The sequence below is a fragment of the Bactrocera oleae genome, chromosome 6 (genome assembly GCF_042242935.1).
Source record: "Bactrocera oleae isolate idBacOlea1 chromosome 6, idBacOlea1, whole genome shotgun sequence".
In the NCBI taxonomy this organism is placed as follows: Eukaryota; Metazoa; Arthropoda; class Insecta; order Diptera; family Tephritidae; genus Bactrocera; species Bactrocera oleae.
Window position 1 is genome coordinate 16,360,914 of NC_091540.1, and position 19,699 is coordinate 16,380,612.

A 19,699-nucleotide genomic window follows, 5' to 3' on the forward strand; every position below is an offset into this window, starting at 1 on the left:
TTTAGTTTGTTGTAAATTTCGTGTATCCTTGTATGTCTATCTTGACCGGAATATTTTATGACATACCAAGATGAAGATTCCGATTTCTTATAAAAATGTTTTGCCAATTTTTCTCTTTCTTCTTCTTGAATCTTTATTATTCGTATTGATGAATTCCGTATACAACAGCCCGAGCGATTTTATATGAGTCCGAAATTGCCTTCATTTACATAAGTATTTCACAAGGCAAAAAATAATTATTTCAAAAACATCGCAACACCAAGTGAACCCTGTACTAAATTCAGAATTGAGACATTTTGAGTAAACTAAGTTAGTGACTAATAAAACTGTAAACAAAGAAACGTTTAAAAAATCATTAGTCGCTTGAGAATTAAGCCATTACTAAAAATTAACCTTTCGCTTTTAAAATATATTTGTTTGCATATAATACATATACATATACATTTATACATATATATGTATAAATTTTGTGTATATATATGAGAACTGTGTCAGAACACCGTAAAAAATAAAGAGCATAAAAATCAGGGTGGCAAATCAATTACAGTTAATAATCTGGAAACCAATTGGAAATACTTTCATTTCTTTTAATTCTCACAGCCAAAATAAAATAATTGTTGCAATATTTTTACGTTATTATTTTTAAATTTATGTTAAACTTAGTACACGTACAAATATATAAATATAATCAGCATTATATATGTATGTGTACTAAGTCGAACTTAAATTTATATATGTACTATGTATGTATGTACATATGTACATATATGCTTAATATACTAATTTCTGTTTAATCTTTAGGAACTTCCCTTTCACTACCATGCGTATGTTTGTATATATATAAATACATGTGCATATATATATGTATAAATAAGTTTTGTATCTGTTAAGTTTATCTGCGCTATTAATAGCATTTATTTCAAACCTACTTTCTGCGGAAACTTAATTCCTAGTTAGAGAATAGCAAAAGAAATCAATCATAAAAAGGCGTACAGCCTCTTTGTGCCATAAAAACATACATACATACATACAAATACACATGGAGTATTAGATGTAAATGGTAGAAAGTTTATGACACTCTCACTATTCTGAACTCACACACACACAGTTGCAGACACCTAAGCGACCTCTCTTTTTTTTTTCTTTTAATCTACTAAAACGTATTACGCACGGCGGCCGATTTACGCGATACACACATGTTTTCAGTTATAGTGTACATATGTATATACATGTGTACATTAGGGTGTCCGTTATTTCCCAAATATATATATATTTTTTTTTGATAATATTTTTAGTGCAAAGAATTAAACTTCAGGGGGCGTTTGCAACAAAAAACGCTAACTTCAGCTACAGCGAAGCTATGATAGCCTTCACAAATAAAAAAGTTTCCGACAAATGAACAGCTTCTTGGGGAAAAAAGGAAATTTCAGAAAACTAAATATCTCAAAAACTGAGAGACTAGTTCGCGTATATGCCATACATACAAACAGACGGACATGGCTTAGTCCCAAGTTGACTCGTCACCCTCATCATTTATGTATATATTTAAGAGAGTGTCCGACGTTCCCTTCTGGTTGCTACAAACTTCGTGACAAACTTAATATACCCTGTTCAGTGTGTAAAAATCAACTTGAGAAATAACAGACACTCTAATGTGCCATTTTATGAGTTTGACGCGCTAAGCTGCAAATTAAGCGCATTCGTATATACATATATATGTACGAGTATATTGTTATATGCATCATTTTTTATAGAATAACTGTTTCATTAATCACGTGCTACGGCACCTGCGCCGCGTCGCAACAACAAATCGAAGCTCATCAAACATAACAACAACCGTGAAGTATGCAATTTGTTGCAAATACCCACAAAGTTTCACTAAAAGTCCTGTTAAGATTTATCTCTCAATTGTTTTGACAATAGTTATTGCTATTGTTACAACAATAACAGCAATAACAACAACAGAAAACACTTTTGCTGCCAATAACAAGCTGTCTAAGTGAGTGACTGACTAGTCAACTGAGTGATCCGACAGCGCCGTGAGTCCGGTGTTGTTTTTTTTAGCTTGTGTTGCTGTTGTTGCTGGTTTGTTTGCTTGCAAGTAAGTTTGTTGCTGCTTGTCAGCTTGGCTAATGTGTGACACCAATATTCACTTTTATAACTCTAGACATGCTCATATATACAATATGTATGTATGTATATGTATGTATATACATATGTACAATATGTATGTATATGTACTCGTATATATATTACAATATATACATATGTTTATTGTTTTTACGTTTTTTCACTTCAGCCGCATTGTCACGTTGACCTAGAAAATGCTTGGCGCACACTGTGCAAATGTTTTGCTGATCTGCATACACAAATTTATACACATACATACATATGCATAGAGAAATACATATGTAAATATGCATATATGTATGTATGTATGCATTACCAAATGCAATGACCACAAAATGTGCGTTTGTATTGTTAAATATCTAATTTGAATTTCGATGAAGCAATGCGACGTGTGGCGGCATACAGCAACAACAGCAACCACAAAGCCAACTGGCGCGCGACCGACTTGCCAACTGTCTTTTGCGCCAATTAACGTCTCACTGATTTAAATTGTACTCGCATGTGTGTGTGTGTGCGCATGTGCGTTTTAGGTTTGTAGCTTCTTTCTGTCACTTTTAACTCTTCTGCTTCTAATTTTTGTGTATATTAAATTTTTTTTTTAAACTTTGGCATTGCATTCAAGTCGACTTTTGGCTTTGGTGTTGCGCAGCAAATGTAAGCTCAATTTCAATTTTTATCGCATTGACTTGGTGCGCACCAGACACACATGCATACATGTGTCTCATTTGCACTGCTGACAGCGCCAGCAACAACAACGTGTGCCAAATATATAAAATCAAAGTGACATGTGCTATATGGTTCTACAAATACATATGTACGTATACAAAAATATGCATATGTGTGTGCACAGCTTGAGAAAAGTGGCTTATTTACCTACTTATTTATTTATTTTTGTGTGCGTACTCTTTCTTATTAATTATGTTGCACTTTTCTTTCTCTTTGCTCCCGCTTGCAACGCAGCAGAATTAGATGCAGCTAATTGAAATATATTTTTAAGTTTTCACTTACACTTTTCGTTTTTGTAGCGGTAGAAAAAAATATATTTTTTTTTACTTTTGCTTATTAGTTTTGCCTGCATGCAATTTGTGTGTGTTTTTTTTTTTTGTTATATTTATGTATAGATTTTTTTAAATTTTTATACTCTTGCAACATGTTGCTACAGAGTAGAAAAGTTTTGTTCACCTAACGGTTGTTTGTATCATCTAAAACTAATCGAGATAAATATAAAGTTACACACATATATATTGTACATATGTATATATAAATGATCAGGTTGAAGAAACGAGTTGAAATGCGAGTGATTGTCTAACCGGCCGTCTATCTGTCGGTCTGTCTGTGGGAGCGATAGCTTGAGTAAAAATTTTATTTATAAGATATTTTGATGAAACTTGTAACAAATGTTCCTTGCCACCTAAGAGCGGTCGGTATTGCAGATGGACGCAAGCGGACCACTGCCACGCCCACAAAACGCTATTAAACGAAAACCTAAAAAATTTCATATTAAGCACTTAATTAAGACACATTACTGTAATTTGGTACAGTGGATCGCTGTAACAAGGGACACCTGTTGGCTAAAATTTTTTTTTAAATTGGCCTTAGCGCCGTCCCCTAAATGGTTAAATGTACAAATTCTTCCAAACCGCTAAAGCTAAATTAACCAAACTTGCTAAAAAAAGTTATTTTCACATGCGCCACAAGCATTAGATTTCACAATCAAGATGTTGGGTTGAAGCTGCATAGGAGCAGGTGTAAAAATTGCACAATGGGCGTGGCACCGTCCACCTTTAGTTGAAATCATATATCTTACTACCTGACCAATTTCAATTAAATTAGTCAGGTAACATTATCCTGACATTCCTAAGTCACAGTGCGAAAATTTTATATTTTATCTGATTCTTTCACATTCCGGTATGCAAGTCAAGCACCAATCAAGTTAATAAATTAAACTTTGCTCAATTAGTGGCCTCAAGGTATTTCTTCAAACGCCTAAAAATTGTCGAAACCGAAGCATTTATAATATGTGCACCCAAGTGTACACGGCTGAGTTTTTTTACCGAATCAATTTGTGAGTACTAGTATCGAAATTCGGGGAGAATATTTTTGATGACAATATGCTTATGTGCCAAAAAAGGGTAAAATCAGGTCAATATTTCCATTAGACCCAATATACCTAATATAAATATTTTCGAACTTCCGGTTGAATTTATACCGCATCTATAGCTCAATATATGTATAAGAAATCATAATGAATTTCAGAACTAACCTCTTTTTAATAACAGTGTATATTCTTACCTATGAAAGTTAATAAATAATGCAATACTTACAACTTTTAACTAGAATATATGCGATAATCCCATATATCACTTAACCTGCCGAGAGTATAAAATGTTCGGTTACACCCGAACTTAGCGCTTCCTTACTTGTTTTAATTTTTTTTTTTTTTTTGTTTTGTAATTTTGAAATTGTTTTTAAACAAACAGCCTTTAGTAAACAGCTACGTAAACACATGCCAAACTCGTGTAAATTGTATATTTTTTTTTCAGCAATATTGACGCCTATGTTCGATAAACAATAAAATTCTTGAAATTATCTAGATACCAGTGTAAAACGATGGATCTGGAATAAATTACGGTGTTGGGCTGTTATTTTTGGTACTTACTTTGATCGCTTAACGAAGTGTTTTCTAAATAGTAAAGGGAGCTTTAAAATCATTGATGTCTTTTAGTGTAGAGTATTCTGCTTTGAATCCCCCATTTTATTAGAGTAAACTAAAAGGACTTGAAAAAAGACTAAGTTCGTTTTGCGAAATTGCTCAAATGTGCTTTATAATAAGCTAAATGCAATGGTTATACTTTGAAAACTCCGACATGTGGATTTTATGAGCAACTGAAACACTAAATTTAAAATAAAGTAAAATATTTCGTATATGATATACAAACATTTACAATCATTTTATTTGTGCTATCTGTTACTCCAAAACATCTATGTGCATAACTGTGTTGGTGCTACATGAGCTTCTAACCATTGTATCGATACATCCGATATACTCATATATCAGTTAACAGGGAAAACAACGGTATTTTACTCTTCAGTCCTTATTATGTATTAGGGTTGAGCGAAAAAAAGAAATTATTTTTTTTCTTAGCCTGAGGGTCAAATTTGTAGATTATTTTTTATTGCGTAAAAATTTTTTGATAAGTGTTCTAAAAGCTGTGGATAGTCCTCTTTCTGGTAAATTAAAAGTTATCAACTTAAAAAAACTTTTATAGTCATTAGTGGAGTTTAAAAAAAGTCTTAAACGACAACATGCTTTCCTTAAGTGTTAAATTATATTTTAAGGCAAAAACCGTCAAATTCGGTAGTTTTTATATAAATATGAAAAGTTTAAACAAAAAAAATTTTAACTTGAAATTTACTTTAAAATTTTCTTTTTTTTATAATCTACAAATTTTACCTTTATTTTTATCTTTCAAGCTACATAGTGCCTATGGTTCACAAGACCTACAACCCTGAATATAATTTTCTCATCTTTTCGACTGATTTTTTAACCAAACATTGAGTTACAATGGTTATCATAAACGATAAACATATCGATAGAGAATGTTTGTAGTGGATGGAAATGATCGATATGAAAAATATTTATATCGATATACCGATAAAAAAATTAGAAAATATATAATCTTCTGAACATTTTTTATACACTTCTATTCATTATATGTATGTACATGCCATCCATGTCAAAAATCGCATCATTACACTTAATAAAAATGTGTTGTGGAAAAATTCACAAAAATATTTGGGATTTGCAAACAATATGTGATAATTTCTAGCTAATACACATATAAAAGTTTTTGTTGTAAGAATTATTGAGAAGCTGCAGGAAGCTTATAACATACGAATAAATGTGAATAAAATCGAATTTAAAACAATTTACTTGCATATTTTCTTATTTTCTTGCGTTCTAGTTGCACTAGTACTCAAAATTGTTACATAATAATTTATTTAGCATACTAATTGACCTGCAATTAACATTGACACCTCCCAACAACTACAAGAATAATGCTAAACAACAACAACTCTTAAATTTCTTCAATTCATAAACTTTGCTCGGCTAACAGACATGAGAAATTTCACACTACAACAACAACTAAACACTTTAAGAGTCAATTATATAATTGAATTCATTGAAGCTGCGCGCAAACAAGCGCTTTCCACTCTTCATTAAATAATTGAACTATTTATGATATTCTATTGCTGGATTGCTTTGAAGTAATGGCTACAACAGCAAATATGCCGCTGCGATCTACAAGGGAGCACACCGTTACGAATAACAGCAAGAAATAGTTTTTAAATGTTAAAAGTTGTATGAGAAAAGCTGGTAGCGCCAAATTAAGCCTACCCACGCACATATGTATAGGGACATATGTATGTATGTGTGATCAAATGTTTATATAAGTGTCTGTGCGTTTACGTTACACTACAGTGCGTTTAGACGCATTTTAGCTTTAATTTGCGTCGTTTTAGATATTTTCAATCGCCTAAGAAATAATGAAAGAAAGCATACATTCTACGTTTCGCCGCAAAACAACAACAAATTAATATGTATATAAATGAAAACAATGAAACTTTCCAACTTCTCGCAACATATGAAGCATGTCGGCCGCTGGATTATGTAGCTTTAACCACTGCTTACTTGCTTTTAAAAACAAACAAACTTTCGAAAACTAATACCACTTCAAATTGGTGACTGGCAGGCGACTCAGACTGATGAACTCGCGCCTACACAACGTCATTCCATATAAACAATTATGAGCACACAAACATGCACAGATATTGAGACAAACATAAAAATATAAGCATACCTAAGTGTATATTATTATTTATATTAATATGCTTGTATGTGACATTTAAAATGTCGAAAAGCATCTAATAGCTTACGCTGGTAAGCTTCTAAAAACGCAAAATATTTAATTCGTAATCCTTAACTGGAATTCCTACACAACGAGTTGCCAACTTGAAATGAACATGCACATATACATATATACATACATATACATATATATAAATACATATGTATATATGTGTGTTTGAAAGTACGTGAAACAAGTTTTTGTTTGCTAATTTAATTTCATATTCATTAAACTAACTATGCTTATGATAACCAACTGGTTGCGCGGCGCTTTGAATGCATAAAATACATATGTACATATAAAATTTGTTAGTTCGGGGTTCTCGAAAACTGAGAATATTCTTCTTGGTCGCCCACTGCAGCTGCTAGATAAGACATCAGTGCTAGAACACTTAAACTAAGTGAATTGAAAGTCGCAAGCAATAAAAAACAATTTAAAAATACAACTTTTAATTGCTCTATTAATGAATTTTCAAGCAAACAGTGTTGTTTTGTGATAGAAAGCAAAATAAAATAAAACATAAAAAAATATCGGAAAACAATAAAATTTTAAGCAACTTCTCATATATGCCTGAAATCTACTTTCTAAAATGGCAATAAAATTTAATTTATAGCTCCATACATACATATACATACACAAACACATAAGAACAAAAATTCGCATTAACTTTATAAAAAACTAGAAGGGATGGTAGACAATTAAAAATATTATAATATATATGTATATATTTTATTATATATTCTTCATAACTTAAGTATTATTATCTATGCTGCATAGAAAAGTTGTCTTCTGTTGCGAACATTAACGAATTTTGAAATAAACAAAAATTTGTTACATAACTTTTAAATTTTAAAATAGCGATATTAAAAGCCAATAACTGATATTTGAAATATAGATATTTCTTTATGGAATTTGAACTAGCCGAAAAATAGTATAATAATCGAAAATAAAAACACCGATATGTTCAATAAATAATATATATACAAACTAGGCACACAGTTTTTAAGCTAACGATCTGAAATTTTGCACCTGTCTTTTTCTCACTAAGAAGCTGCTCATTTGTCGAAACGGCCGATATCGGACCATTATAGCATATAGCTGCCATACAAACTAAACAATTGGAATCAAGTACTTGTATGGGAAACTTTTTTATTTGACGAGGTATCTTCACGAAATTTGGCATGAATTATTATTTAAGGCAACAATGCAATCTCCGAAGAAATTGTATAGATCGATTGACTATAGCATATAGCTGCCATATTAACTGAACGATCAGAGTAAAGTGCTTGCATGGAAAACTTTTTTATTTGACGAGGTATCTTCAGAAAATTAGGCGCGAGTTGTTGTTTAAGGCAACAACGTATTCTCCGCAGGAATTGTTCAGATCAAATCACTATATCATATAACTGCCATAAAAATTGAACGATCGGAACCAAGTTTCTTGTAAGGAGCCTTTTTATTTGTGAAAGGTATTATAGCTTCAGTGCCACCGAAGTTAACGTTTTTACTTGTTTTTTTTTTTTTTCAATAAACCATCGATATACATATGTGTCGATATTTTTAGATTCGTTATATATACATATATTAATTTACGAATTTTGAATTAGCAATATTTTCTATAATTATAACAAATATGCCGATACTTTCAGTAAATAATAAAAAGAAATAAATCAAAATTTGTATATTTGAGATAAATAAATATATTTGCGGATATCAAAATCTGTTTTTTAAAGTCTATGAGTACAAGTTTCCCAAATCGATTAAATAATAGGTCAGCTTACTGCTTCCTTAGCCTTTTCAAAGAAGCTGCTGAAGTGAAATGTATGCAATTAATAAAATTTAACATTTGCCAAGTAACAGATTAGGCAACTCTAATTACCATTTTGGTAGCTCGTCCCACAACGTTCTACTTAACCGGAATGAATTCGGCTTATCTCCCTTCGAAGACTGTGAACTCAATAAAGGGCATAAAGTTCGATGATTTTGCTTCAAAATCATTTAATGCTAACAATAAAAGAAATTCTGCGTTTCCACTTCAAACCCTTTGTCAAATGCTCCATATATACAATAGAAATCGATAAGCATTGGTAGGTAGTCCCTCATAGCAAAAGAAGATATTTTTCTTCACTTTTAAGACAACACTGATCTAAACCAAATAGATTATGTGATTCATATCGTGTTCATGTCAAAATTATTTTAAACTATTGAATTTAATGCAACGCCGTTATTTGGCTTTAAATTTGCAGAACTTCTTAGAGGATCATATGAAGTAAAAAGAAACAAATACGTATTTTAATGGAGACCATAAACTATGTATTGGACGAAGAAAAAAAGTGAAAATTGTATATTTGGCAGACGTTTTTACAAAAAAATGCAATATTTGGTGAAAATTTCTCGTTGTATTTTTTTAAACAGTTGTAATTAAAAAAAAAAAATCTGGAAATCGCCCGCATTCATTTGCGGATGAAATAAAACTAGGAGTCCAATTCGGCTGCTTGTTGTTGACAGTAGCCGAATATCTTCTCGATAGTAAATCTTTCATGTGATGGTATCGCCATCGGGCGGTAAGCATAAGTACTTATTGGACCGCCCTCGTACATTGCCAAACTGTTAAATACTTGTATGTTAAGTTTAATTATAAACCTATAATTGTTTTTATTACGACAAAAAAATTTACTCTTTTAAAAATTTGTTACACAACATCCCAAAAAATATTAAATATATTCTTTATCATTATTTGGCAACTCTTTCACAAAAAATTAATATAAACGCTTTTGTACTCGTTTAATTTGCCGCAGTTGTATTCAAATGAATTGCTAGCAAAATACTAAGTTTTCTATGCATTATTGATTTCGCATTTAAATCAATTGCAAATTATACACAACAATAAACTTATTTGCTTTAATGCTTTGTACTAGCCACTAAAATATGAAAAATCCCCAACACATTAGTAGCGCTTAAGTGCGCATGCGCTTATGTAAACACAGCCAGTCAGTTGCTTTGACATTTGCGGCGGTCACACACATAGATAATTGTGTAAAAATATTTATGAACGTGTTTGTGTGTGTATGTGTATTTTCATAAATTACAACAGCTAATTATAATTACTTGTACAAGTTTGTTTTTGTTGCCTACGCTAAAATAATAAAAGTAACAACTTTCAAACCATTTAACTTACACGAAATTTACATATGCACATACATACACACAAACAGCCATGTGTACATAGTTGTTCCTCTTTCATTAGCTCTTTCAAGCATTTCAAGTTTTGCAGCGTTGATTTTGTAATTAACACCTCATGACTTAATTTACATTAACACATTTATCTTGTATTCTCTTAAATATATATACATTAGGGTAGCTAAAAAAAAACGAATAGTTTATTTTTGCTTGGTACTCTGAAAAATAGGTTCCTAGACACCTCTACGAAAATCTCTCAAAGTATGAGCACTTGTAACGGGACGGTCCTCCGCCTTACAGTTTTCTATTTTTTTCATATAATCAGATAGAAATATGTACATATATCTCGCTTCTAACTACTTGAAATAATATCTCGTTTCATAGATTTTGTAGGAAATTGAATGCCAGATATGAATCTTTCTATCTGATAATAAAAAAAATAAAAACTATAAGACAGAGGATCTTCCCTTTACAATTAAGAGCTCATAACATACTTGAATATATTTATTTATCGTAGAGGTGTCTAAGGGCCTATTTTTCAGAATACCAAGCGAAAAAAAAGTTTTTACCCAGCCTAATATACATACATACATATACAATATGTACATCTGTATATTTGTGTATGCCTATATGCGTAGAATTTTCAGCTTTATTGCTTGGCTTAGTTTAGGTCGGTTGCGCAATGATGCATGTAGCACTTGCCACCGCTGTATATATACTCTCTCTCTCTCTCTAACCTAATATTGCCTAGTGTCTCGCTCGTAAAAGTTGCAAAGCTGTGATTCATTCGCTTACCTTTTAGTAAGTGTACATTTTAGAGATTTATTTTTAAAGTAAATATTGAATTGTACATACAAGTACATATGTGAATATGGGTTCTGGTGACTCATGCCACTTGTTGTTGAAACAAATTTACGGAAAATTTGCAAAATATTTAATTTTAAGACTGCGTTGACCAAGGCTTAGCAAAGCCATTAGGGCAGTGTAAACTTATGTAAGCCATTTTGTTTGAGTTCTATAAATATAATATAAAAAGTAAATATATACGATTCCCAGTGACAGCTTTACCAGCTGCTTGGTGAAAATTTTCTCGCCATTTTGTGAGTAGAGGATTCTACAAGCTTTACAGCCTCTCGTAATGGCTGGTTACTTTAGAAGAAACTTTTTCGTCAACGAAAAGTAAGCGGATTTTTGTAATTCCCTGTCCTTAAGCGACTGCTGTTAGAAAAAAAATTTTTGGATATTGGTCGGAAACTGTGTCCAGAACGTTTGTAGTGACAACGCACACCGTTAATCACAACAGCATTGCGTTTAAATGCTATACTAAATAGTATACTGGTAATCAAACTGTTTTATCTGAATATTTCTCCGCAGTTCCTCAATTTATTCTCTAGTTAACAATGGTTACATAATCCATACCATAGCTTTTCATAGTTCCAAAAATTACCCCTATTCTTTCTACATTATATTATATTATAAGTCTCAAACTAAATTGTCAATAATATGATATTCCCACCGAAATTAATTGGCATTTGGACTGGTTTTTTCCAACCCCTCTTTTAGAAATCCGACATGCCGATGCGTTCTGTCAAAATATCCTACCTATCAACTGAATCTACTACGTTTTAATAAGGCCCACTAAGGTATTATGCTCTAGGAGTCGTGTTCCGGGCATTTTACAAGTACGACGTCACTAATAGTTAAAGATACAAACATAAAGACGATTTTGTTGATAACGGAAGATTTAATTTTTCGTTTATAGAATATTAAATTTTTATGGCTTATGTTATATCTAAAAAATTCTTGTCGTATGATATCTCTTATAAAGGATTATGTTTGAACAGGGTTGAAAATAAAACATTATTTAAAAAAATAGAATTAACATTTGTATTAATTTTTTTTATTTTGCAATCCCAAACGCAAGATGTTGGGATTAAAAATTAAATTTTCATTTTATAATTTTGATGTTGAAATTAAAAATTATTAAAAAAATTCCCAAAATTTTAAATAAAAAAATTCGTAATACGTAGAGTTTTGCTTTCAAAAAAAGAAAAAATAATACGGATACGGAGCAACTCTCTGAAACCGCGCTTATTGCCAAATTCTTCTACTCCTTCGAGTTGATAGATCCATATTTGATTTGATCGAGTCTCTTCAACGTCCAAAATTCTACTGAGTACGATCCAAATATCTTATTAAAAACTCGCTTGACAGAACTTAATGTGCGATATCGACTAGGATGATAACAGTTGTGCAGTTATTCTATATTGGGCTTCATTTTTAAGATAGTATATGCTTCAATAACTCGAGAATTATTCAAAAATCAATGAAAAACAAATAGTCTTGAAACTCAATTTAATACCTGCCTGAGGAATATTGTAGGAATTTTTCGAAAATACTGTTCATTGGAAAATATTTCTAAAGATTGTTTTTACAAAATCTAATTCTACAAAATATGCTTTGAATTTTTATATTTATTGGGAATATTTTGTTAAAGATATATTTATATCTCAAAAAGATCTTGTAGCGTATAAGTTAGAGGATTTAATTTTTATTTTTATTTCTTTAACTTTTATTTTATATTATTTATTTTTTTTTTATTTTTTCATTGTTGGTATTCTTGTTTAAATTTAAGTTAATATTTTTTATTTATATATATTTATTTTTTTTTCATCTTATTTTGTTGTCTTTTTATTTCGCTTATAATCTTTTTTATTGTTTGTATTTTCGTTTTAATTATGTATTAATAATTTTTTGTTTTTTTTGAAAGACGCTATATAAAAAACGGTTTTTCTTAATAAGTTGGCTAATATTCATAAATATTTATGATGATAATAAAATCGAAAAAGTGAAAGCAAAGTTTTTATATGATTTACTTTTTAAACAATTAACAAAAATAAAAAAATGATCACCCCTCTTGTGACTACACAACCGTTATATTATCAACAATGTGTTAACGATTTTCAAATCACGCTGTGAGAATTCAACAAGCACGACAGTGCAAACCGTCTGATTTGCCAATTTAGTATGCACAACAAAGCAGCAACAACAATAAACATTAACAATTTTCTCTTACTTTCACAATTTGAAAATCTGTAGTGCTTTTATACAAATGCTTGGTTTGCACAAATAGATCATGGAATCTAATAAATTATGCAAAAAGTTAACAATTACAAAAACAAGAGCAAACATAGTAAATACAACAACAACAACGAATCGATTACGTGTGAAAATAAAAAGTCAACAATTTGAAAAATTACACAAAATTTTACGAACAACTACGAATTGAAAACGAGCAAAAAACAAAAAGCGAAAAAAGGTACCATATTTGGAAAAATTAAAAAATAAGTTAAGAAGCAAACATCAACAAAAACCAAACCAAAGATAAACGAAGTGTATATATAAAACAAAATAAAAATTAAATACAAATTCAAAACTAAACAAACTGTGTAAATAAATTATTACAACAATAAATTAAAAGCAGCAACAACAATAAAAAAAACAACAACACAACACGCCAAACCAATTACACCCGAACTAAAACACTTGATTAAACGACTAAAGCAAACAATAATAACGCGACAGCTTAAAAATAAAATAACCAACAACAACGAATCATCAACCAAATTTCACTTGACAACCAGCTGCGGTGCTGTGACTATGTCCGAAACCGAGTTGTATGAAAGTAAAGGCAATTCCGAATCCTTCCTGCAATATGGTAATGAGAAACCGCCGCCGATTGTTGTTGTTGTCGGCGATGGTCGCAGCCGAGTGCGACGTGTGGTGCGCACGGCGACACGTCACGTGACTGTTGTCAGTTACTCGACACGACACAAAGAAACGCGCACCCATACATCGCATCACGTGACAACAGTGAGGTAAGCCAATCAAAAAGAACCAAAAACTAAAACAAAATTTAAATAATAAAGCCTGTATTGTATGTGTGCATACAATTAGGTTTACGATTATTCCTCATAAAAAACTTAAAAGATATTTATGAAAAAAAAACCTAGCGACCAGTGACTCGTGTTGAGCATTTGGCGGACAGCCGAATGTGTAATTCAAATTGGGCACTTTGTGGAGGTTGACTGCCCTAATAAGGGCCACCGATACGAAATTAACGCGAACTTGAGTGCCCCATAAGCTATGAGCGCGCATAAAACCGAGAATTTGTGTAGTCATTGCTACTCCTTGTAAACGTGCAGGGCGTTGTCCTTGTTTCAAAAGTATACAGCTGCCTTTTTTTGTTGTGCATTTTATGTGCGCCTTCAGTCATTTACATTGTCATTGAAAAAACTACAAAATGCTTTCCCGCTGCACGGCACGTATTTACAGTTGAAGTGTTGACACAAAGGTATTTTAGTTTGGCAGCACTGCCGCTCGCGTGATCCTGTGATACTTCTTGGTAGTGCGACAAAATTGTTGCCTACTTTTAGGATGAGATGTTTTGCGAGTGTTGAATAAACTGCAGCGATAATAGAATGTTTTTACATATACAAATTTGGCTATGTACAAACATATACATACATATGTATACAATTATATATAGGTCTCTTCTATACAATTAGCGGTTATTAGAACGAAATAATAATATTTATTATGTTTCAGGGCTGGTGCCACAATATTAAAAAAATATATAATGTTTTACTTGACAAGTTTTCAAAACTGTTTCCAGAGTGGTAAATGATAAAAAAATAATAGGATGACGGAAACTGTAAGGTTCGAAAGTAATTGAAAAGAAAATGTCAAAGATGTTTTGAAATCGGCTCAGCTTCGTAAATTTTAATACCTTTCCCATACAGAAACCTTTCGACTAAAAAATTTACGAAACATTTTTATTTTATATGTGTCATAGAACTTCCCTTATAATGTTTCTATTTAATACAATAAATGCTTTCATTTTCCTAGTTGCATACTTTAAAGCGCTTTTCTTGAACTTTTTACAGACATCAAATACAAATCCAATATTCGGGTTTAGCAACTTTTTGCGTTAGTACCGAACTATATAGGTACACAATGTTAAAAATAGTTAGGATTTGTTTAAACTTTCGACGTTTATATTATATGTAGGTGTAGATTTTATTTTTTTATATGAAAATCTGCTTCATTTTAAATCGAAAACCGTTTAATGCATAGTTATAAACTTTCACAACATTTTTAGTAGGTTTACATAATACAAAAAAAAAACAGGTTTTGAAAATTTCGTTTTTTTTTGTTTCAAAATTTCGAGTTTCAAAAAAATTACTATGCACTTTTATAGTCTGTTATATAATGTGATAATGTGCAAACTTATTACACATACATATGTATGTCCAAATTCGCGTTAAATTCTTCGGTATCAAGAGTGAGTTTATGGCACGTTCGACTTCGTACGCATCTGCCTAAACTATTATTTTTATAATATTAACCAGCAAATAACTAAAATTCGCTGCTAATATAATGAAATAAAAAATTAATAATAATATAATAAAAATAATTGATAGGGCAGAGTTTACGTTCGAAAAATATCGAATCTTCAATATCAAATTTGATTTCATTGGCATTTTTGTACCCTGAACAGGGTATATTGAGTTAGCCGCGATGTTTATAACACTCCAGAAGAAAACGTCGGAGACCTTATAAAGTATATACATATATAAACAATTAGAGTGGCGACCTGAGCCGATTTAGCTATGTCCGTCTGTCTGTCTGTATACATGCGAACTAGTCCCAGTCCCTCGGTTTTTGAGATATCGATCTGAAATTTGGCTCCCGTCCTTTTCTCAACAAGTAGCTGCTCATTATTCGGAACAGCCGATATCGGACCACTATAGCATATAGCTGCCAAACAAACTGAACGATCGGCATCGAGTGCTTGTATGTAAAGCTTTTCCTTTTGACGAGATATCTTCACCAAATTTGGCATGGGTTATCAATCAATGCCATACAAACTGGCCGTTCAAAGTACTTGTAAGAAATATTTTGTATTTGTGAAGGGTTTTATTGCTTAATAACGTTTTTCCTTGTTTTATTTTTTCTTTTTAAATCTCCGTAGTTAAATATGCATATGTTTATAAAACTGGAAAAGTGAAGGCGCTATTAAAAGTAATTACAATACAACAACACCAAATAAATATAATATGTTTACAGTATGCCAATTAATATTTATACTTTGTACTCGATGGTAAATAGTTCAGCGCGTTACTCATGACAGTAATCAAAGTTAAAAGTTCAAAGTAAATTACTGCCGACATGCAATACGTACTCCTTATATTCATACATACAAGTACTATATATGTATGTTTATATGGATAGTGTGTAAATATAGAGTTACTGTGTATCATTACCTGCGTGTACATATGTATGCATATATATATTGGGTTTTCTAATAGCAATTTCCGATATAACTTTTAGATATTTAGATTTACATGCCAATTAATTTGTGTGTGTTGTTTGTATATTTGTGTGTATATAAGTCCATTTCTATTTGTATGCATGTAGAGTGGTTTAAATGTATGACGACGGCGCGCGTCTTGCGGCGCGCTTCAAAGTTCAGCAACTAGTGGCGACTGCAACTTGTTGAATATTAATAGGAGCGCAACAGCGTCATAAATGCATACATACAAGTTCTTACGTATGTTAGTGCTCAAATATGCCTAGCTGTGTGTGGCAATAGAATTTTTCATTTCTCTAAATATATTTGTTCACCTCTAATGCGAATACGGAGAGCACAAACAAATTTATAGATATTAATGTACATATGTACATTAGGGTAGAGTGAACTGTGTTTATTTATCATTATTATTATTTTTAATTTCTTTATAACAAACCTACAGAAAATTTCAATATATTTTACTTGCATTATTCGAATTTTTATTCTATTTTAATATAAACCGAATCTGTCCGGATTTCAACAGTATGAGCGAGTAATACGTATGGATATTCGAATATGCGATTAGTCTCAGCACTAGTACAGAGTTAAACACATATTACAGTCTAACTGCGAAATATCAATTATATCGAAAATGCCAAAATTGCGTAAAAAAAGGCAATGTGTATGAGAAAATTATCGATAATTTCGATTAATTAATGATTTTTTGACATTCCTAGTATGTTGATAGTTGTTCCTGTCGTCTTTAGTTTATTCTAATAACCCTAAATTTAGATACCATTATATAGATACAATACATTTATTCTGCTTCTTTTTTGTTTTTTACATTTATTTTTCAAATTTATTTTGGCTGGAGTCTCATTTATCAGTTATCCTTAGCAGCTTAGCTTTATAATTGTTAGTAAATAGAAATTACAGTTATTTAAAGAAAAATGTCTTTAAAAAAATTTACTCACATACAATTTAACGCTTCACCCTAATATACAGACATACATATGTGTTTGTGTGCTTAAAAGCAATCAAATATATTATTTTGCTATTTGCTTGTTTTCCAGTACAAATATGTGCATACATATATTGTTGTATATTCTAGTTGGTTTTTAAACGTTCTATATGTAAATATGTATACACAAATATACATATATATACGAGCATATGTGTATAAATATATGTATGTACGTAATTGCCCATAAGTGCACGTTCACGAGTCTCTACGGGCAGTGGCCACGTGATGAGCTACAGATTCTAGCATATCAGTTTATATATATTATATGTTTGTCTGTTTGTGCATTGTAATGTAATCATAAGTACTGCATTAATATATGTATATACACATACGTACTTATATATATAGTATCATAAGTACATTCATATTTATGCGAATATAGCCATATGTTTGGCCTTCCTTGAAAAATAGTTAATGCAGTGGCTTTGTAAAGGCTTGTTATGAATTTGTATGTATGGATGTATTTATACAGAAATATATTTAAATTTACACATATATAGATATGTACATACATGCATATATACAGAGGCATACATTTTTATTAGTATATTTTTGTGTATATCCTTTTTAGCTGCGCCTGGCCATCATTTGCTGCCGCGTTTCGCTGCTTTTTACACGTACACATACAAATATACACAGTGTATACATATTTATATAATTGTAGGTGCAGAAGCAGATGTTTTGCTTTCATCCGATACCTTTCACAAAATTATACACCAGTTACAGCAACGCATATCCTTTGCTCGCCATGCTGTTACGTTGATTTATAAAAATAAAAACAAAAACACTTCAACACATGTGCGCTTGTGTACGGATCCTGCTTGTTATATTGTATAAGCATTCGAGCCGCAGGATCAGCTTATAGTTTTGCAATTGGTTTTTGTCTTCATCTTCATCTCCGTTTTCTTTTATTTTTTTCATTTTGTATTTTCCCGCTACCTGCTGTCTATGTGCGTGGCTTTACTCACACACACGCATACATACAATTGGCTGAGCACATGTGTGCGTGGAACGCCAGGTGCAGTTGCTTTCTGCTTTTGTACGGCTTTGTTTGGCCGAAAATGATGCACCTTTTGCTACATTTTTTTCCGCCTTCCTTTTTTGTTGTTGCTGTAATTTTGTTTTATTGCTGGCAGTGATCATGCTGCCTTTGTTGCTACTGCTGTGCAGGCTTACTGCTCTCTTATTGTCTGCAATGTGCACATTTACGTTATTGTTGTTGTAGATATGTTTACTACTTCAATGTGTATCCTAATTGAGTGCTGGTGAATTTGTGTTTTGGTACTTCGTAAAGGTGTTTTGGTAAACGAAAGGTAACCTGCGCTTCACTGGGTTATGATTGAGCTCAAAGACTCTTTAAGCTGTAAAACTTTTAATAACATTAATATTTATTACTCCAAATTTCAATTTAAAAAAAAAGTTTAAGTATGAAAAAAAATTAAAAGTTTTTAAAATTTATATATAACTATTAAAAAACAAGTTTGAAATATGTACAATGATATAAAATATTAAATATTAAAAAATATAAATTTAATAATTAAAACAAATATTTAAAAGCTACTCAAAATTTCAGTTGAAAAAAAATTTAAATACCAAAAACAATTTTTTAATTTTTTTAAATTTATATATAAAAATTTAAAAAAAAAACAAATTTTCAATGCATATGTATGTTAAAAAATATAAATGTTAGAAAATATAAATTTAATAATTAAAACAAATATATAAAAATTAATTATTAAAAGATTTAAAAATATATAAAAAATAAATATTAAAACCAGAATATATAAAAATTAGAAAAAAAAATATTAACAATTTTTTCGAAAATTATCAAAAAAAAACAAGAAAATCGTTATCTGCGGTTGCAACAAAGCTCCATATATTACCCTTCAATTACTTACAATAACTGTGATCGGTTAGCTTGTATAAAAGCTACATACATATGTATACATATGTATGTAAAATTGCACCTTTGCCTTAGAAAATAATCCATGCCTAATTTGGTAAGATAGCTCGTCAAATGAAAACGTTTTCAATACAAGCACTTATCGTTCAGTTTGTATGGCGGCTATAAGCTATAGTGATCAGATATCGGCGTCAGAAAAT

General features: G+C 31.0%; 1 protein-coding gene across 7 annotated transcripts in view; it reads left to right on the forward strand.

Annotated features, from left to right (window-relative positions):
- siz (Brefeldin-resistant Arf-GEF family protein schizo) overlaps positions 1-19,699 on the forward strand; it is a 118,161-nt gene that overhangs the window by 81,006 nt on the left and 17,456 nt on the right. For 2 of the 7 annotated variants that reach the window (XM_070112084.1, XM_070112087.1), the window contains exon 2: positions 13,320-14,098. The exons of 2 other annotated variants lie outside the window; for them this stretch is intronic. In XM_070112084.1, the coding sequence (XP_069968185.1) occupies positions 13,881-14,098 (218 nt within the window). In that variant the 5' untranslated portion in view covers positions 13,320-13,880. Of the gene's footprint in view, positions 1-13,219; positions 14,099-19,699 lie in introns of all 7 variants that reach the window. 3 more of the 7 variants (XM_014235491.3, XM_070112085.1, XM_070112086.1) reach the window with 3 other exon arrangements.